At 48.5% G+C, this 21,304-nt stretch overlaps 1 protein-coding gene across 2 annotated transcripts; it reads left to right on the top strand.

Moving 5' to 3' along the window:
• Positions 1 to 1,160: 1,160 nt before the first annotated feature.
• On the top strand, positions 1,161 to 19,620 carry CNNM1 (cyclin and CBS domain divalent metal cation transport mediator 1). 2 transcript variants are annotated; one of them, XM_028730595.2, is made up of 13 exons: positions 1,161 to 2,844; positions 6,145 to 6,288; positions 7,138 to 7,278; positions 7,688 to 7,857; positions 9,001 to 9,100; positions 10,575 to 10,622; positions 12,040 to 12,102; positions 14,884 to 15,050; positions 16,157 to 16,325; positions 16,645 to 16,761; positions 16,854 to 16,970; positions 17,269 to 17,377; positions 18,969 to 19,620. In XM_028730595.2, the coding sequence occupies exons 1-12, from the start codon at positions 1,176 to 1,178 to the stop codon at positions 17,346 to 17,348; spliced, it is 2,985 nt and encodes a 994-aa protein (XP_028586428.2). In that variant the 5' UTR covers positions 1,161 to 1,175; the 3' UTR covers positions 17,349 to 17,377; positions 18,969 to 19,620. The 2 variants fall into 2 exon arrangements, with proteins under 2 accessions (XP_028586428.2, XP_028586429.2); XM_028730596.2 differs by lacking the exon at positions 12,040 to 12,102.
• The last annotated feature ends 1,684 nt before the right edge of the window (positions 19,621 to 21,304 follow it).

The raw sequence follows: 21,304 nt of genomic DNA, 5'->3' as shown, positions 1-21,304 counted from the left end.
TTTCCTAAGGGTGAGCTAGTAATACAATTTTCTCTTGGCACTTTACTGGCAGTAGCATTCAAGCAATGCCCCCTTTTCCTTAGCTGCTAGGGGAAATGGCACACCTTCTACATGTAAAAACATGTAATTATATAAGGTGTCACTTTAGCACTATTTATCTATTTCCTTACATCTGTATCCCACCCTTTCTTCCATCCCAAGATGGCAAAAATGAGCTCACTAGAGAAAATGAGCTCGCAGTTTCCAAAAAGAAAGGGACCATTAGAGAGAGACAGTGGCTGAAGGTGCCTGTAATGTCCTGGCATCCAAATGGCACAAGCAGATTGTGAGGTAGGACTTCGGATGTGCTTCACGTCTGAGCATTTATAGCCTCTTTGTAGTATTTGCCTTATTAACAGAAAAGCACAGGAATAGAGCAAGTCACACCATTGGTCTACCTAGTTTGGTACAGTTAAAGCTATGGTTTTCCCAGTAGTGATGTATGGAAGTGAGAGCTGGACCATAAAGAAGGCTGATCGCCGAAGAATTGATGCTTTTGAATTATGGTGCTGGAGGAGACTCTTGAGAGTCCCATGGACTGCAAGAAGATCAAACGCATCCATTCTTAAGGAAATTAGCCCTGAGTGCTCACTGGAAGGACAGATCGTGAAGCTGAGGCTCCAATACTTTGGCCACCTCATGAGAAGAGAAGACTCCCTGGAAAATGCCCTGATGTTGGGAAAGATGGAGGGGAGAAGGGGACGACAGAGGACGAGATGGTTGGACAGTGTTCTCGAAGCTACCAGCATGAGTTTGACCAAACTGCAGGAGGCAGTGGAAGACAGAAGTGCCTGGAGTGCTCTGGTCCACGGGGTCACGAAGAGTAGCAGCAACGGGAGCAGCAGAGAGCCACGGCACCCATACTTTTGCTGTACACCAAGACGCCTTCTTAGACGGTCGAATGAACTCCTTGGACAACACCCTCCCCTGCCCCGGCCCGCGACGTCACAAGGGACCAGGCCAACGGATGATGGACGGAATTTCGAACTCCGGCTCGAAGTCAACTACTGTATTTGCATCCGCCTGAATCCGGAGGGCGCCGAGCAATCGGCACGCCTCCCGCCTCGCCCGCGCACGCTCTCGGCCCCGGACAGCGCGGGGGGCCGTGGGCGGGCTAGCCGGGCGCCGCTCGGCCAATGAGACACCCCGAGGGGCTGGCCGGCCCGCCCCACGCCCACGTGGCCCGCCAGCCGCTCCCACCCCCCGCGCCGCCGCTGCAGTATCACGTGCGGCCGGTGGCTGCCCTTCGGAGCCCTGCTCGGAGCCGCGCGCCCGGGATGCTGAGGATGGTGGGCCAGGCTTGGAGCCGCTTGGGGCCCGCGCTGGAGCGCCGCAGCGCCTGCTGTTGGGGCCGGAGCCGAGGCGCGGTGCTGCTGCTCTTCTTCTCGCTGTCGCCGCGGCCCCCTGGCGGAGCGGCGTGGCTGCTGGGGCTGCGGCCGGAGAGCACGGCGCCGGGTCGCGTGTGGCTCGAAGGGGGAGCGCTGCGGGCTGTGGAGGGCTCCCGCTTCTTGCTCCGCGTCTATTTCCAGCCGGCGGCCGAAGGCAACGCGAGCGACGGCTTCGGCAGCGGCGGCCCGCGGCAGGAGAGCGAGCGACGGCTGGTCTTCGTGGAGCAGCCGACCAAGGCGGAGCGCTGCCCGGAGCGCAGCGCCTGGGCCTCGGATGTGGAGGTGCTGGGCCCTTTGCTCCCCGGAGGCTCGGCCGGCTCGGCTTTGGCCGAGGTGAGGGTCCGGGAGCCGCGCAAGGGCGAGTCCGGCGCCGGGCCCGAGGGGCGCCGCTTCTCGCTGTGCGCCTGGGACGGGCGCGCGTGGCAGCTGCACGGCGCGCGAGGCGGCTTCGTGCTGCAAGTGCAGGCGCCGGCCGCGGGCTTGTCGGCGGGCTTGGTGCCGCTGCCCGCCGAGGGGTGGCTGCGGGTGCTGGGCGCGCTGGTGCTGCTGGCTCTGTCGGCGCTCTTCAGCGGCCTCCGCTTGGCGGTGCTGTCGCTCGACCCGATGGAGCTGCGCGTGCTGCGCAACAGCGGCTCGGCGGCCGAGCGCGAGCAGGCGCGCAAGGTGGAGGCGGCGCGCGGCCGCGGCGGGAGCGGCACTTACCTCCTGTGCACGCTGCTGCTCGGCCAGGCCGGCGCCAACGCCGCGCTGGCGGGCTGGTTGTGCGCCTCGCTGCAGGCCGTGCACAGCCCCTTGCCCGAGGCGAGCCAAGGCGTGCCCTGGCTGCCGGTGCTCATCTGCACCGGGGTCGTTTTCCTGGGCGGGGAGGTGTTGCCCTACTCGGTGTGTTCCCGCCACGGGCTCGCCATCGCGGCGCACACGCTCTTCCTCACCCGCCTGCTCATGGCCGCCACCTTCCCGATCTGCTACCCGCTCAGCCGCCTTCTGGACTGGGCCTTGCGCCAGGAGCTGAGCATCTTCTCCACTCGGGAGCGCCTGCTGGAGACCCTGCGCGCCGCGGAGCCCCATGACCTGGTGAGTGAGGAGCTGGCCATGGTGCAAGGGGCCCTGGAGCTGCGCACCAAGGTGGTGGAGGACATCCTGACGCCCCTCAGTGACTGCTTTATGTTGCACTCGGATGCCATTCTGGACTTTGCCACCATTTCCGAGATCCTGCGCTCAGGCTACACACGCATCCCGGTCTACGAAGGCGAGCGGCGCGACAACATTGTCGACTTGCTGTTCGTCAAGGACTTGGCCTTCGTGGATCCCGATGACTGCACCCCGCTGCAGACGGTCACCCGCTTCTACCGCCGCCCGCTGCACTGTGTCTTCCATGACACCCGCCTAGATGCGCTGCTCAAGGAGTTCAAGACGGGTGAGGGCCCGGGGCCCCAGCCGCTCGCCTCCCGCCAGCATCACATGCCTCTCTGCTCCCTGCGTGCCCTGCTTGCGAGGTACCCTGGGACTCCACATTGCCCCCTCCTGCACTGGCCTGCCCTCTTGTCTTAGCTTAGTCTTGTCCTGCCTAGGTAATGTGGCTGGACTCCTGGGAGAGGTGCAAGGGTGTGTGTGTGTGTCTGTTTCTGTGTTCTTGTCATGCATGGCTCATGCAATCCTAATATTCCCTAGATCTTAACTGAGTAAGCAATGCTCTCCTGGAGCTGCTTGAGAGGGAATGCATTGCTGTGTAGGCCTAAGGCCTCCCACCCCTCAAAAAAAACAAACCCTGCACCCAGTGTGCATAAACTCATATGTACTGAATATTCTGCTCTTAGCTGAGTGATTCATGCATTTGCCATTTAGCCCTCCTTTCACAGCAGCCTGAACCTGGTCTGCCAGTTCTTTGCCTTCAGCAACTCTTGTAAGGAAGATGACTGTGCTATAATTTGCCTATTCCAGCTGAGTGTTAGGAATACAGCACTTGCTGTGGGCATATGAAGCTACCAAGTCAGACTATGGGTCCATCTAGGTTGATACTGGTAGCGGTTCCCCAGGATCTTTACTAATCCTATCTAGAAATATAAAGTTAACCCTGAGACCTTCTGCTTGAAAAGAATGTGCTCTACTACTGAGTTATGGGCCGGTTCTCAACAGAGAGCCTACTGAAAATAGCCCCTCCCGTGTCATCTGTGCGCATGCCTGCAGTTGCAAGATAACTGCAAAGCAAATAACCCAGCCCTGGCTTCTCTTAACACCAATTTAAAATATCACAGAGAACAGCACCTCTCATATCATATACAGATCCACACCAGGCGTTTAAGGCATATTTGGTGCACATTTCAAGGACATGACTTCCCTCAAAGAATCCTGGGAACTGTAGTTGGCTAAGGGTTCTGAAAATTGTATCTCTGAAGGGAAAGCTACAGTAGGAATCTGCAGCTTGCTAGATACCAGGTTGTTAGAGGGAAAACCGAACAGAAAAAGGCGCAAGAAACAGTAGGGAACAATACAGCCAGTAATCCAATGTGGTGCTCCAAATGCTGTTGGACTCCAGTTCCCATCAGCCCCAGCAAGGGCGGCCGGTAGTCAAGGATCATGGGAACTGTAGTCCAACAACATCTGGAGGACCACAGATTTCCCATCCCAACTATAGATTGTCCAACTAAATGAAAAAGATGGGCCAAATATCACTGGACTTAACTGGGATTGTGGATGAGTAGGTAGCATCCTGTCAGTGCCCAAAACTGTTAATCTTCCTGATAACTTTTCCAGACATAGAGCCCATATTCCCTTGCTTTTGCTTTGTAACATGGTTGATTGTGCCTTGGGTGTGCAGTGCTGCTGTTAGGAAGAGAGAACAAAGGTTATAGTTTTACTATATAAACATCACATCAGACAACTTATTTTGTGTTCAATACCTCTCATCAGTTAGAATTGTGCACCTTAATTGTTAGGGATATGTGAGCACACTGAACCAGAGTAATACCATGTTTAAGATTTGTCCAGTGGTGGTTCTACTTAGTCATCCCTGAGTGATGCTATGGGTCACTTGGCTGAGTTGCAGCTGGTTGTGCCAGACACAGGCAATCTAAAGCAGCTGCCCTTTTGAAAGGCAGGGAGTTTTATGTTTGGTCTTGAATTTGGCTTATTTAATCTCCAGGTGTGCAGTACAGGCTCCCCTGATGCTGTTCAGCTTTGCTCTGGCCATATGGAAATCATTAATACCCATTGATGTTGTTCAGGGTCACCAGCATTCACAATTTTATTGTGAACCTTGTGATATCTGGTGCCAAAGCTGCAGCAGCTGAAATTGTGGGAATTTTGCCCTATATGGTTTTTTTGCTTTGTTTTTTAAATAGCATTTTTTTAGATGTTGCCTCTGCAGTACAGTTGAAGAAGTTCAGAAGCCTTGGAGCAAACAGCAATAACTGCTTCTCTCAAAAACTGATGAGGGGGTTAGTACATACATACACTGAAATGTACCCATTTGTGTGAGCAGATGGAAATAACTCAAAGGAATCCTCACACTTAAGTTAGTATTAAAACGCATAGGCACCCAGTGGAAGCTGCACCTTTGAATGCTGTCCTGTTGGTGATCAGAAAGCATCAGGGTGGGTAGGAAAAGCTTAACAGACCCAGTCTTAACAGATAATGGGTCTGCACTGCTTAACAGCAAAGAGACCAAGGCTAAGCATTTATTAGATCTATGCATCTTGGCTCTCATTCACATCCACTTTGCTGAGAAATATTTGAAAGCAGCTTTCAGAACTGCCCACGGTATGGAAGCTGAGATGCAGCCAATGCTAAATATGGCATCTCATGGCCTGTCTTCATTGTTCCTTTTGATGAAGCTGAGCACAATCTTGCTGAGTCATGCTCAGCTTCCTTTCCTCTCAGTAGTGCTACTTCCTAGCAAATTATTCCCCATTTAGATGCTTTGAAATGTTCTTAAAGCAGCATACATGGAAAAGAGCAGCTGCCAGCATTTTCTCAGAGTTAGGTGCAATGCTCTGGGGGAAGAGAATCATATAGAAAATGAGAGGTAAGTCTGGAACCTGTCGTGTTTCTTCCATGATCATTGAACTCTTAAGCCTACATTCTTTGTTTCAGTGCTCAGGCCCTGTTAAAAATGGAACGTCAGGGTTTGTTTTTAATCACAGTAAAATAAAAATCATATGATGAACTGTTTCACATGCCTTCTGAAGTAGGAAGCCTAGTCAGCTCCCAAAGCATCTTCCTGGGCACCCATAATGGTCCCTTGTTTGTTTATTGAAGAGTTCTTGAATTAATGGCCTTTTCTGTAATACTTTAATCTTGATTTCAGTGTAAAAATAGGATGGGGCATCGTGTTGGTTCATTGCTGAAGGGCACCTGATTGTATGTTTTGTATTGTCACAGAATCAGTGTTTCCTTGACATTACTCTTTTCCTTCACACCATTATGGACCTCTCACCTGTACCAACTATCATGACACCTTCCCATTCAGGTCACAGCCCTTTCATTCCACAGCAAATAAGATGTATTCCCTAGACATACATTGCTTACCTGTCCTTGGCACAGATGGGATAAAATGGAGTGCTTTTGCTTTGCATACTCATTTCAGGAGAGGATTGCTACCCAACTGAGCACTTAGGTCAACGGGCCCTCAAATATTCTAACTCCTTTTTGTTGGGTGCAGTGGGGCAGTTCACTCAAACTACTGCTCAGCCTGCTTGTGTTCATTCTCTCATTGCAGGTAAATCACACCTGGCAATTGTGCAGCGGGTGAATAATGAAGGGGAAGGAGACCCCTTCTATGAAGTGATGGGAATCGTCACGCTTGAGGACGTTATTGAAGAGATAATCAAATCTGAGATTCTGGATGAGACCGACCTCTACAGTGAGTATTTGGAAGCACAGAGGTGACTGCTCCCCCAACCCTCAAACAAGCATCTAGAAAGAAGCAAGTTCAGTCAGAACCAGTTTTAATTTTCTCACTGTGATTTTATGAATTACTGATCTCGCTGCTTGACAGAAAGTGGAGCTGCTGCTTCCCCCAAAGGTCTGAGGCAATGTTCCTGCATCAGAACTGTTTGGCTAAAGGATGGTCTACTAATGGCTTAAGTAATGAAACACTGGGAAAGAGCTGTAGGTGGTCAAAGAAGCAATGTCTTCAGACTTTGTTTCAATGTCATGATTCAGCTCTGAGGCACAGAGGAATTAACAGATAGCTCCTGAGGTTGTACAGAATGTCTTCATCTCACCACAACTAGTTTCTGCACTTCTGTGCTTTCATGATGTGCATCTTGTCAGATATTATAAAATAACCGCTCTGTGTTGCACTTGAGAGAAGAAACATTGGAATGGAACATCTTATGTAGTGGGAACTCCTCAGTGTGCAGAGCAGGGCAAATGTGTGCCTGTATTTTACTGGTCATTGCCATATAAAAATATCAAGATGGCTCAAGAAATCCACAAATGTCACCCGTCTTTGGAACTCTTTGAGTTTGCAGACAGGAGGTTCCAGTTTCAGAACTTTCCCCCACCCCATCATGTACTCAACGAATAAAAGATTTGAGGAAAGGGAAGAGGAGTTGCATACACTTGAAATCTTCTAGCTGTCTATCTAGAGTCCCAGAAATCATCGGTTTTGTTTTGCTTCCAGGTTCAGGGGAAGAAGAGATGGAGACAGGGCACCATTTGTAGATTATCAGTGCCATAACTCTGTTTTTGCTATCCTGACTTTCAGCTGACAATCGGAAGAAGGAACGGGCCCCCCACCGGGGTCGGAAACCTCATGACTTCTCCATTTTCCGACTTTCGGATAGTGAGATGAAGGTGAAGATCTCCCCGCAGCTGCTACTGGCCACCCACCGCTTCATGGCCACAGGTACCCAGCCCTTCCAAAGCACCTTTAATGATGAGGGTCCAGTCCTTGCCTTGAGCCAGTGCTGTCAGCAGCCATGATGCCTGCATACCTCAAGGAGCTATACTCTTCAGCTTTCCCAGCTCAAGATTCGACCTGCTTTATGGTACAGTGGAAATTATTTGAACTCCCATTTTTTAATCTGGAGAGAGAAGTTGATGGGTGCAGGGCACAAATTTTGCCATGGCTACCAGCCTCCCTGATAAAACTAAGCCAAACTTGCACCACCTGAACTGGAGAATTCCCTCTCTCTTCTTGAGTTTCCATGGCACCCTTGGTCACCATTTTGGGCTGTCGTTGGCAGATCATAGAAGGCGTAAAGCCCCATCTCACAAACCTCAAAATGCTTTCCTTTCCCATTTTTCCCTTGCAGAGGTTGAGCCCTTCAAGCCCCCGTATCTCTCAGAGAAGATCCTGCTGCGGCTGCTCAAACACCCAAACGTCATCCAAGAGATGAAGTTTGACCACAAGAACAGGCGAGCCCCTGAACATTACCTCTTCCAGCGCAATCGGCCAGTTGACTACTTCGTTCTCATCCTACAGGTTGGTCAAACATTCCTTGAGAATCCATAGTCCCAGAGGGACTATAGCACAGCTATAGTATAGCACAGCTACACCCACCCTTGGATCTACAAGGCCTTACTTCCCCAGCTGTATTTTAAAAGTGCTGCAGCCTAGATCAAGGAATAAGGTGTTGGATTCCAGTTATTTTGCGCTAAAGTTGACAATGCTCTAAATTTGCTACCAGCGAACCACTACACATGGGTGTAGCAGGATTTATTGGGGGGGGCAGAGCTGAGTTATCTGCAATGCAATTGGTCAGTTAAATATTTTTATTTATTTACTTGATTGGGGGCAGCTCCCCAGCACCCCCTGGCTACGCCCATGGTCTTACAGTTACACTGAGTCATCTAGATCAGTATTACACTGGCTGGCAGTGACTCTCCAGGGTTTAAAGCAGGAGTCTGTCCCAGCCGTACCTGGATATGCCAAGATTGAACCAGAGACCTTCTGTGTCCAAGGCAAATGGCTCTACCACTGAGTCACAACCCTTCCCCACACTTTCATCTGCATATTCAGCCTCATCTATAATAGGTGGCAAGTTTAGTGATGTTTGTAAGGTGGGTAGAAAACCAGCATGCCAGAGCCTCGCCAACAGGTAATACTTACCTCTTCTCTCTGTTTTAATAATGTTGTTTACAAATCAATATTGGGGGGAAACAAACATCTTGTTAGCTTGAGCTAGGCTTATGGCAGCCAACCACTAGATACTCTAGTATACTTTTCTCCCTGCCGAAGGCTGGCTTTTATCCTTAACCCCCAACCCTGGAATCATTCTTCCTGTGTCCCTTCTGTTGATGCTTCAGACTCCTATCAGGCAGTCACTCCAAACCTATCAGGTATGGGCTCTCCCAGTTTGTCCAGGGGCCCTCCCAGCTTTTATGTGTCTCCCATTATCCTGTGTTTTTTCCTACTGATTCACCAACAGCCTTGGCTCATACCTTCTGCTATCTACTTTTATGAAGGAACACCCACACGTATCTGAGTAAACAGCCTTTGTTTTGGTTCAAAGCAGTTTTGCTAAGATGCACTGGCTTTGTTTTTCTTCCTCTCTTTTTTAATGAATGAGCAAAGATTGTGAGGACAAGGGTTGAAGTGCCTTTCCATTGTTTTATGCTTCTTCAGGGGAAGGTGGAGGTGGAAGTGGGGAAGGAAGGCCTGCGTTTTGAGAATGGAGCCTTCACGTACTACGGAGTCCCAGCTATCATGGCTGTTGTCTGCTCAGGTAAAAATCCAGAGCCAGCCACAGAATGAGTTGAAGGAAGCCCCAAGGAAGGGGCTTTTGCTGATGGCAGCGTTTGGCTTTTCACAGAAATGCAGTAAGCAAATTGTAATAGGGCAGAAAGCGAACAAAGGAAGAGGGAATGCAAAGGTCTGAAAGTAGAGCAAAAGTAATGGAGAAGGCTTGGTAACTGTTCTAAACAAGCCTGGGGCCCAGCCGTAATCCTCCCAGCCTGTCTATCTGGCCTGTTAGGATTCTTCCCCAGATAGCACCCTCCTTGAGGGTCCCTGCTTGGCTGCGGTACTTCCTTGAACTCTGATATTCCTTGAATTTGCTTCCCCAAATGGAGGTTAGAGAGAGGTGGAGGAATGTGTGCAGAAACTAGCCTACTGTACAAGGGTGAAATTTAGGTTCATTGGTCTGCCCACTACTGAAAGGAAGTTCCCCCACCTCTGCCCAACTTGGCAGCCTTTCATTTCTGGCCCTTGCCCTGAGCTTTCTGGAGCCGCTAAGCCCACACCATTGAAGGTTCTTCTCCATAAGGCCTAAACACTTTTTCCAATCCAGTGTTTTGACTTCAGGTACTCATGAACTCAAATTCTGTGTTGCCCTTTAATTCTAAGCTGCAGCCACCTGAGCATGTACAGTTTGAACAGCCTTGCCAGAGGGAAATGGTCAGTGGTGAAATGGAAGTCACTGAGCTTCCTGTTCACATGGTTGGCAGCAATCTATATGGCTTCTCATGTAGATGTGGAAGAACAAGCCCGCCCCCCAATAACATTTTTGGAACTGCAGTATGAGAAGCATTAATGGAAAGTCAGAAGGAGCAGTGTCTGTGAGAGGGGTGCTCTCTTATCCTTGTAAGCCTTGCAGACTTTGTGAGATACACTAACAGCATCGCTGTAGCAGGGGCTGCCAATCTGCGGCCAGTCCAGGCAGGCTGCAGCTGGTATGACCACCCTGGCATTCCATTGTTGGGATGCGTCCAAGGAAACGGGGGCAATTTGCAGGCCCCCAGTGGCTCCAGCCCACCAGCCGGTAGCCAGGCGATCTCCAGTCCTTGGCACAGCATAAATCAGTGACCCGCAGCTTCAGAACTCTTCAGAAGCTGGAGCACGCTCTAATCAGCAGAGTAATTAACTCTTCGCAACAGAAAGGCGGACAGAGGCATATGTAAAGCATATTTACAAGCAGTTTATTCAGCATAGATCAAGACAAAGAAAACATGTCTGCTCTCCTTCATATCTAAGAGCAGGAGGCACTAAGCAAAAGCTATACACAAAAGTTCCCAGCAGGCTGTGCTGGAATGTAAACAGACATGTGACACACAACAATCCACATATCTGTTCCTCTTAGGTGAAACAGAACATCAATATCCTAACATTCAGAGAAAAGGTATCTTCCCTGTACTGGGTAGGGCTGGTACTACAAAGCTCTGACTTGAGACTCACCTTCCATCTGCCTCCTGTTTTTTCAGATAACGACGTGCGCAAAATGAGCAGCTTGGCCGGGTCATCTTTCTTGTGTACGTATTTTCTCCCTAACCTAATCTTTTGCTGATGTGGATAATGTGGAGCAGGACTGCTCAGGCAGGACATCCCTTGAAACACCCAGTCTGGATAGAAGACTGGACTTCCTACCGCTCCTCCCTCTCACATCCCCTGCCCCTTGTCATCATCCCCCTTCCCAGCCCAGAACAGGCAGTCCTTGTTTTCCCAAGCTGCACCCAGAGACTCTGCTGGCCATTATTTTCAAGGGTCCTAACCTCATCCCACCTTCCTATCTCTTCATTCTCTTCCTCTGCCTCTACAGCCAATCAAGAGGCAACGAAGCCCTAAGCCCCTCCTGCCCACATCTCTCCTGTTCTGGATTCAGAAAAAGCTGGAGCTGGTCCTGCACATACCGTATTTTTCGCTCTATAACACGCACCCGACCATAACACACACGTAGTTTTTAGAGGAGGAAAATCCGTAGGCATGCCACCCGTAGGCATTCCCTCCATAACACGCACAGACATTTTCCCTTACTTTTTAGGAGGAAAAAAGTGAGTGTTATGGTGCAAAAAATACTGTACTTAATATGTGTGGTAACTTGATCAAGTATGCATGTATTGTGTGTGCATAACAAATATCCTTGCTCACATGTAGAATGCCCACCTTCTCCCTCAAGACAGTAATGCTCCATGCAAATAAGGAAAATCTGTAGGAATAATAGTTATGGCCCCTAACCTTGGGTCCGTAATCTCTTTTGAATGCCCAGAAACAATCCATACCATAATGTATAATTTGGTGCCACCCAGTGGTGATTGGCGGAGTTGCATCATGTTTCTACAACAAATGCTCATGACGTATTTATTAAAACCTCTTTTTCCATTTGTCCCATGATTTCAAATCATGGGTCCAAGAGGGTTGTTGCTTCTTCTTTTTCTGGTCCCACCAGCTTTACCCAGAATTGGAACAAATGCCAATCTGCAGATTCAGCAAACAAACAAAACCCCTCTAGCACCTATGATTTGAAATCGCAGAGCAAACAGAAGTGTGGCTGGGCCCTACTTATGATGTTAGGTGAGGCATTGTGTCTGTGAAATAATGTTGGTAGCATATGGAGTGAAATCTCTTTTCAGGGTCCTTGTTCTGGATATACTCCCCCCTCCCCCCGCCCAGTCCGGAGAGGGTTCTCCATAATATAACCCTACAATACTACGGATACTTAGACCCTGATCTAGATCTGGCAGTTTGCCTGCCAGACCTTCCTACCTGTTCACTTTATAAATAGCTGCAGGAAAGACAGCTCCACTCTCTATCTGTGAGCGGCTTGCAACTTTCCAAGCTGTAATTCTGTTGTCTATCCAGCCTAGTTCTTTTCTGTTCCTTCTAAACCCTTTCCCTTGCTCCTTCCCCTGCCCCCTGGTTTTTGTCTCCTGATTCTGGCCCCCCATCTAGTGCCTGTGTCCATGTCTCGTACCTTCGCCTTCAGCAGAGGGGAATCTCTGGCTGGCTCCCCAGGTAACTGTATACATAGCACCCAGCAAGAGTTCCCATGCTGCTGCCTGCTGATCCTTTTTCCAGCCCTGCACATTAGAGTATGGAGGAATACACACTACACTATCCTGCAACCTCGTGATTCTGTGCTTAAATGCGAGCCCTTCCTCTAATTCCACATATCGGCATATACTCTACATGCATGCAAAAATGAACACTCTTCATATTTTTGCATGTGCTGTGCTTCTCCACAACTGTTACCTATTTGCCTGTGCTGAGCGGTGATCTACATCAAAGGCTGCACAGAAAACACCAGGGATAGCCACTTTCCCATAATTTATCATACACATAGAGGAGTTGCAAACGATAAATATTGCATATAAATCTGCATGTGTGCATATACAGAATATGTGCATACAAATCCATATACAAATGTGTGCATATGCAGAAATGTGTTGTATATGTTTCTAGAGATTCCAAGGAATACGCTCAATTGGCCAGTTCCAAAATTAGCGTCTAGGGACATACCTCCTTACTAGATGGGTTGTGGTCTCACTATTGCAATTGAGCTGTGCATGCTTTCTCGACAATAGAATTTCAAGCAATGTGCATGGTGCCCGAATTAAGAGGGACCTTCTTACATGGGGGAAATGAGCTAAGAAAGTGCCAATCAAAGAAGAGGGGGAAAGCAAGGATTGCATGTGAAAATGGTAAACATGCATTTCCTGTGTTAATCTTACACAAACAGCAGTTAAAATATTAGGAAATTGGGGATTGCAGGGGTTTTATAGGGAAATTTTGTGGAAGCAATAAGGTTTTGTTTTTTTAAGTCACCGTTAGAGACATTTCTTCATCTGATGATGTGGATTCTAGTCTCTGAAAGCTCTTGCCATAAATACTCATTAAGGACCACAAATCTCTGCTTACTGCAGTAGGTATCCTACAAGGTGTTTGATGTGCTATGGCTTGCAAGAAAGGAAAGGGAAAGGAAAGGAAATCAAAGAGACAAGAAAGATTAGGATCAAGGGAATTAGAAAAGTGGAGAACTTGACATGAAATATTGCAAGATAGAATGGTCAAAAGACAGGGTGGGAGTAACGCTGCAGAAAACACAAAGCTAAAAATATGAATCTTAGCTAGTGGAGAGAATGAAAGAATATAGTGTTAACCAGCTTTGTCAGTAATAAGAAAACAGGAAAGTGTGGTGTTGGCAGTGTTGTAGAGGAAAATGATAGTAACAAAGGATATTGAAGGAAAATCCAATACTATAGGTGCTGTGTTAATAGGTTTTAGGCTGGTGCTCTTCATAGGCAGGAGAAACACAATCTTAAATAGGGAGTAGGCATTGCTTTTTTTCAGCCAGAGCTCAGCTGTGGCACCTCTCAGGTGGGTTCCATTGCCATTCATAAACAAGGGAGAAGTTCATGGTGAGCTCTCCTCCCTGTACTGCACAGGGAAGTCTGAGGAGTGAGTGGAAGAGGAGAGAGGATGCTTGCTTTTCAACTTTCAGAAACCTCCCCCCTTAATACATTGTAATACGTTGTTCAGTTTGCCTAAACCAGCCCCTTGAGCACCATAAAGCAGTATGGAGGGAAAGTTTCTGCATGGAGTAGGAAAAGATCTCCCATTAAGAGTACTAGCAGACTCCTGTTCCAGGCTGACTGGAGCCTTGGTTAAAGTCACTTCTCTTAGCATGTGGGGATCACACAGCTCAACATGTTGATGGGTGCCTGCTAAAACAGGCAGAACTTCCACTGAGGTGCCCAAATTTCTACCAGGAGAAGAAATTAAGCAGATCAACAGCCCACTTCTTGTTCTCAGAACTGCTCAATGCTGCCCAAACTGCTGTAGACAAAGGTGCCACTCAAACCTGCAAAGGGTTGTTTGTGTTTGTTATCTATAAAAGCCATTGATTTAGTGACTCCGTAGGAAGCAACACTGCTACATGCTCTCAGGCTCATTTGGAAAACCTGAGCCATTTCTGTTCCTTGTCAAGCAAGAGAGAGCCAGCAGTTTCTCCAGTTTTTACTTCAATCTCTTCTTGCTCTATTCCCCATCAAGCCTGCTTATTTTTGAAGCAGGCAGAGCTACAATGGTGACCTGAATCCACATCATGTGAATAATCCCTCAAATTTTCCTCTTGCTAATATCCTCTCTGCATAGTCTTGCAGCAAATCAGCTTGAGAAGCATGGCGTGGGCTTGCGTGCTGTTGGCTTTTTTGAAAGAGCAGATGTTGGTTTAAAGCAGGGGTGGGCGGGGGGAAATCCTTCATTAAGCAAGCTGCTCTCTCCAACCCTACTGCCTGTTTGTTGTATTTATTATCTGCCATGTCCCATCCCTGCTCAGCATTCTTTCTCCTTGAGCAGGTCTGTGACATTAACCCCAGAAGCTACCCTGGTCAGGCCAGCCCTATCGTTAGGCAAAGTGAGGCAGTTACTTCGGGTAGCAGAATGGAATGGAGAGCTGTTCCTCCTAAGTTGCCCAGCCATTCCCATCTGCATGCACTTCCTGCTGCTTCAGGGCCAATAGAGGACCCTGATCACATCACCACGGTTTGAAGATTCAGCTGTCAGCCTAGTTGACAGCTGTATGGAAACAGAGAGGGTACATTTTGTCCTCCGCCAGCAAAATGTTTTGGGCTGAGTCTACGCTGGATTTCATGGCTGGAGGTGATTGTGGCCAAATTTCCATGCCAGACTTGAGGAGTGACTTGAGAAATGCTTCCCCGAGAGCCTGCACATTAGCCATTGCCTCTTCGCTGTGAGGGATAATAGTTTTGCTCACTGCTTCCTCTTTGTTTCTAGTGAACCAGTCGCCATCCCGCTGCAGCGGATTAAACCGCTCGGGCGAGTCCCCCATCCGAGAGCGCAATGACTATGGAGGCAGCAGTACCCAACTCTACAGCAGCAGCAACAACATCTACACGCCAGATTACTCCGTGCACATCCTCTGTGATGTGCAGTTTGTCAAGGTATCTGCTGGGCTGGGCAACTGGAGCAAGTGCAGACTCCTTGGCGCTTCTTTGGGCATTTTGTGGTACAAGGCTATCCTGTATGTGAAAGCTGTTCATCAGTTGAACAGTCAAGTAGCATCAATTGCGTGCAGAACAGAGAGCTGATGCCTGGTGAGATTTCAGCCTTGAGTTAGGTGGACGGAAATGAAAAGGCAGAGCAGTAATAATAATAATAATAATAATAATAATAATAATTTATTCCACCCATCTGGGCAGCTGCCAGCAAAATATTAAAATACAATAATTCATCAAATATTAAAAGGTTCCCTAAACAAGGCTAATAAGGGACGCGGGTGGCGCTGTGGGTTAAACCACAGAGCCTAGGACTTGCCGATCAGAAGGTCGGTGGTTCGAATCCCCGCTCCCGTTGCTCGGTCCCTGCTCCTGCCAACCTAGCAGTTCGAAAGCACGCCAAAGTGCAAGTAGATAAATAGGTACCGCTCCGGCGGGAAGGTAAACGGCATTTCTGTGCGCTGTTCTGGCTCGGCTTAGTCATGCTGGCCACATGACCCGGAAGCTGTACGCCGGCTCCCTCGGCCAATAAAGCGAGATGAGCGCCGCAACCCCAGAGTCGGTTATGACTGGACCAAATGGTCAGGGGTCCCTTTACCTTTAAACAAGGCTGATAAAGGTTTGCTAAAGAAACAAAGATGGAAGGGAGAGGGTTGACGAATAGCACATCACACAGAACTTGCAAGGCTCTGGGCTTCTGTAGACCCATTTGTTTTGAGGCAGGTTTGGGCATCCTTGTAATCCTTTGGTTGCTGAGGCACAGCTGTCTTTCCCTGAGGATGGATGCTGCTGGACCAGACCAAAGATGTGCCTAGTCCAACACCCCGTTTCCTACCAGGTGCCAATGGGAAAGCCACTAGCAGGGCATGAAGGTGGCACAGTTTTAAAGATAGTGAAAGCAGAAGAGATGTTGCAGTGAAATGGAAGAACATCCAGTAGTTGAGTTGCAAAGGGTTGTGGACGTGGGTTGTAGCAGAAGATACAAGGTAGATTTTGGAGATGATGAACAAAAGCAAGTCATCTGAATATGGGTCCCTCTCTCCCATGCCCAGATCACACGGCAGCAGTACCAGAATGCGCTGGCTGCCAGCCACATGGATAGCTCACCCCAGACCCCTGACATGGAGGTTTTCAATGATGCCGATTCCACAAAGGCGCCCACCGTCAGAGGCACTCCACAGACCCCCAAGGACGACCCTGCCATCCTCCTGCACGAGAGAAGTAGGTACAGCTTGAGGCATGTTCCGACTGTGCGATGGTGTACAGTAATGAACACCGTGGTGAAGCACATTCGCTGCCAATTTTGACAAAAAGATTTTGCATGTGTAAATTGCTTGTGCGCCTATCCTGGAGCAAAGGCTCAATGTGAATTAAAACCAGGCCAAATGGGAGAAAGCTGAATTAACTGATAACAGCCCACCTTTGACTTTATCCCTGGTCAGCCTTCACACTGATTTGTTGCCACCCTGTATCCCACGCCTGAAATGTACACTTGTCCTGACACACTTGCTGTGGTGGTTTCTCCTTCTGAACCCTGCAGTTAGCCACTCAGACCTGCATCTTAAGAGCCCGACAGACTCCGTGTTCCTGCACATGGAGGGAATCCCTCACATCCAGGAGGAGGTGGCAGGCTGCCTAGAGACCAGCATGCAGCAGAGTAAGTATGTTGGGAGCACGGTGGCATTTAGGTGGGCCAGGAACAGGGAGAGAAGCGTGTTGTACCTTATCTTGGATATTGTTGCCTTACAGAAAACGAGGGCTGCCTTTTCAGGCTGGAACCTGAAACTTCAAGCAGAGAAATGGAGATGAGCATATCCCCAAGTGGCCCAGAGGAGCCCCTGGGCAAAAAGTTACTCCGGACCCTAAGTAAGTCACATCAAAGACCCTGGAGGGGGTAAATGGGGGGGGGGCAGTTGACGCAGCTGTGCAGTTATGACCACTTGAGTGTAGACCTGCTCACCACTGGGGAGTGATAGTGGGGCGCAGCTCCTAGGGAGGAAGCTACCGAGAGGCTAGATTCACCAGCCACCAATCTGCTTGAAATTCCCTGAGCCTGTGAAGTCGTGCCCGATGTGTTAGGCCCGAAGGGTCTTGTACCCTCCCATTAACATTGCCATTTAAAGCTGGGCACTGGTCTGCAACATTGTACTCCTTGACATTGCAGGTGGGAGGAGGAGAAAACCGTCAGCAGATAGCGAAAAGAGTGCAGATGATAATTCCAACTTCACACCTCTCATCACATGAGTGGCAACATGGCCTTGCCCCGCCCACAGGTGAGTGGCATGTGTTGCTGTGTTCTTGGCACTGCTGGTCTCTCGTGAAGCTATGTACATCAGCTGTGAGCTAGGCACACGAGTCTCTGCATGTGTGTGCGCGTGCACACACAAATACCATTCTGTTAATTTCTTGGTATATGGGATTTTTCTATTTCTTCAGTGGTCCTTCACCCCTTTGCTGTGCAGTCCCAGTACTGAAGCTCTATTGTTCGATGGTGTGGTGATGTTTTGTTTTGTTTTGTTTTGTTTTGTTTAAAATAGCATGTCTCATTTCATGAATGTGTACCTTTGGTGGTGTTTTAAAGAAGTATGTTAATTGTGCAATTCTGTGCTGTGCAAAACCAGTGTTAGTGTTCATCCGGTTCCATGTATTCTTGAGAGGGAGAAATTGGCTTTCTGATAGTATCACATTAAGAATAAATGGACCAACCACAAAATGTGTTTCCCCCAACCCCTAATGGGGAATTGTCTTGTTCATGGCTCCAGATATCTGAAAGAGGAGTTATTATATTTTAATGGTTATATTTTATATGAGCACCCATTATCACTGGTCAGCCTTCTCCCTGCTGTGCTATATTGCTCAGGCAGCTGCCAGCTCCAGAACCAAGTCCTTTAAAGCAGGAGTTCCCAAAGTGTGGTCTGCGAGTTTCAATAAGGTAGTCCACAACATCTGTAGATTGTGGTTGAAGATGAGAGACAGCATATCTATCACATTAAATATTCCTATTGCTTTTGATTGATTTTTCATTGCTGCTTTTACTGTTTACATTGTATTTTATTGTGTACATTCTGAAACAGTAAAAAAGCAGTGAAAATGCAGTTTTAAATTGTACATCATCTAACATATCATATTACACTTGCTGCAACAAGTAGAAAAACCAGGTTTTTCAAGACCCTTAGCAATTTTGTAGTGGTCTGTGGGGTAAATAAGTTTGGGAACCTGTTTTTGTTTTATGGGAGGCACTCAATTCTGGAGGTGGTGAAGGCATTCCCTCCCCTATGAGCTGTCAGGTGTTTGAACAAGTGAATAATTTCCCCCTTTCCTCCATTTCTTTTCTGCCCCATCCCCAGTTCACACATGAACATTCCCCATCTCGAGGTGCTCTCATTAAAAGGTGATTTGGGAATGATTAGCCTTCACCCTTCTTTACCGCTTTAGAAATTTCCTTTCTCCAATCTCTCCTTTTTAGGCTCAGCTACCATCAGCAGTCTGCAAGCTCATGGGTTCCTGCCAGGTCATTCTTGGGTGGTGATGATGGTTTTTTATGTACTTCCCATTCACCAGCTTTTATCGTTCTACAGACCTTTATATCATTCTCAAGAACCTGTAAATCGCCATGTTCTTTTTTGGAGTGGCCACGTTTTCCTTCAAAACCAACAGGCGCTTGAGAGGAATGTGCTTAGGGCACACTTGGCTCTGTGTGTAATGGCCCTGTGCTTTTGTCCAAGCGCTGTGTGGAGGGGGCATGGCCCTGAATTATCACATAAATACAGGGGGCTGCACGACACACAGTGGCAGGGGCAAAGAGGTTCCCTACATCTAGTTTACTGTGCTGAAAAGCTGCTGTTGTTTTTCCTCCTCTCTCAGGTCTGCAGCATGACAGCCGACTGTGACAAGATCCATGTGTGCGTGATGGCACCTGCTTCTCTGTCTCACATCAACTATCCCCTACCTCCAGGGCTTGTGGTTCAGATGGCAGCCCTTTGAGCTTGAGAGGTGGCGCCAAAACACGGAGAAAGCTGAGCAAGGAAGGCCCAGCAAAAGAGGTGGAAACGAGAAGGCGACTGCCAAGTGGTGGTGCGTGTGGCTCCCTGTGGGTCGTCCTAGCAGGGCAACGTCCTCACCATCTCAAATCTTACTTTCATGGGGTAATGCCCAGAGGGAGGGGGTGCCACACGGTCAATCCCCCTTCCTGCTGGAAGTGCCCACCCTTCCTTATGCATGGTCCAGCACAGGGGGCCCCAGTGCATGTTTGTGCAGCCAACAGCATCGTACCATCTGCTCCCCCTTGTATTCATGTCTGTCTGGTCATTATCCCAGATCTGTTGTTCCAGACCCGTTGCTGTTTGTAACCAGCACCAGCTGGCTTTGGGCTGGCAGTCCGAAGGGCAGGTCAGCGCACTGCTCACCTGTCACCTGTGCACACTGAGCAATCTTGTCCTCCAGGTTCAGACAAAAAGTTTTGACATCAAGCGTCTGTCAGGGATAAATAAAATGTTCTTGTTTTACATTAAATCAACCCCTTTCACGTGTAGCTTTTGAGTATGTTTTTGAGAAAGGGGCAAACGTACATTAAAGGTTCTGGTGTGAGGGGGCACCAAAAGCCCTGGTCTTAACATTCCTGATGTTTAGTGGTCAAGCTAGAGACCTGAGTCTAGCAGGAGCCATTTTCAAGCAGGTTTTGTAAATGCAGTATTTTACTGGCGAAGAAGTGTGGCTGGCATCACACAGGTTTGGAACGATTTGCCTTTTTTCCCCTGTGTCCAGGCATCTGGGGTGAGAATTCCCTAGCTCCTCCTTATAGCCTTTTGTTTCCAAGTGAGAAGTGGCTTTTCATGTCTCGGGCAAAAGCATGGAAAACAGGCCTGCACTGCCTTTGCTGTAGCCAGGAAAGCATTGCTTCATTCTCTTAAATAACTGCCCTACTTCTCCTTGCTTATCATAATCCCAAGGGACACCCTTTGTCTTCCTCTAAAGCTTGTACACTATCTGTTAAATTTCTGCTCTGAAGAATACCAGTTTCCTTTGCTTTATCTCTAGGTCAATACATTAAAATGCTCAGTTCCATTAACTCCTTGCAAGGCAACACTTTGACTGCAACAGGGATTGGGAACCTCAATCCCAGGGGCCAGTTGTGGGCTCTAGTCTTTGGGACTCTCCCCAGGTCACACCCTATCCTCAGCCATCTCTCTTACCAGCCCTGCTTTGTACCCTCCTTCAGTGCCTTTTGCCTAGCTGAAATGTGTTCCTCAACTCTGATAATGCCTATTGCTTGTTTAGAGGGGATGTGTGTGTAAGTAGCCTATTGCAGCAGTTAAGAGGGAGCAGCCTGCTTGCTGCAGGATTCAATTTAGCTATTCTGTTTACTTTTACCTCCGACTCTGCCCACCACTGACACGTGCCACTCACCCCCACCATTGCCCAGAAGGGAATGCTGCTCTCAGGCAGGAAAAGGCCTTTCACCCCTATACTGCAGGTAAATTCTCACCATACATCATTTCATACTCAATTTGGTTAATGCCTGTAATGCATAAATGAGGCATAGGGGTATAGCACTTGTAAGCCAACTTTTGCAGTCAAGCTACCAAGATGTTCTGCTCTCCTCTAGTCTTCTCAAGCTGGAATATATCCTTTATTGTAGCTTATTATTTCGTAGGACAGTAGAATTGTAGAGTTGGAAGGGACGACAGGGGCCATCTAGTCCAACCCCCTGCAATATATGACTCTTTTGCCCAAGGTGGGACTCAAACCCAGTTCTGGTATAGAGTGGGGCTAACTTGGCAGACAAGGAGAAAAGTGTGGCTTTGGTAGGAACAGAGGGATGGTTGCAACCATACAAAGATGGAAAAGCAAATATGATCATTATGTTGTTCCCACTGAAAAAGAGCCGCTGAAAGATTTTTCGATGTAGAAGGATCAAATTTAGGAACTTTTGGAACAATGGGCAAAGATAGCGTGCTCCTCTAGAGCAGCAGAGAGCTGCGCGCGCGCGCACACACACACACACACACACACACATTCCATGTCTCAAGGTTCAAAGCCTGCCTCTTCACTCAGTTTTGCTGAAGCAAAGGCAGCAGTGGCACCAGCTCTCTTCGCAGATCATCCCATGCCTCAGTTAGCATGGTAGAAAGAAGCTTCAGGTGCTGTAGACAAGGATCAGGAGTTTGTGGACTCTGCGCATCACCCTCACCCACTACGTC

Source organism: Podarcis muralis, chromosome 6 (genome assembly GCF_964188315.1).
Source record: "Podarcis muralis chromosome 6, rPodMur119.hap1.1, whole genome shotgun sequence".
Taxonomy (NCBI): domain Eukaryota; kingdom Metazoa; phylum Chordata; class Lepidosauria; order Squamata; family Lacertidae; genus Podarcis; species Podarcis muralis.
Note: the sequence above shows the minus strand (reverse complement) of the source record. Positions and strands in the feature narration are given on the sequence as shown.

Excerpts from the sequence above, each read along its gene's own strand:
- CNNM1 (XM_028730595.2), top strand. The coding sequence starts at position 1,176 with ATGAGACACCCCGAGGGGCTGGCCGGCCCGCCCCACGCCCACGTGGCC. Across the intron at positions 7,858-9,000 it reads ACTTCGTTCTCATCCTACAG|GGGAAGGTGGAGGTGGAAGT; the intron begins GTTGGTCAAACA and ends ATGCTTCTTCAG. Across the intron at positions 16,971-17,268 it reads AAAGTTACTCCGGACCCTAA|GTGGGAGGAGGAGAAAACCG; the intron begins GTAAGTCACATC and ends TTGACATTGCAG.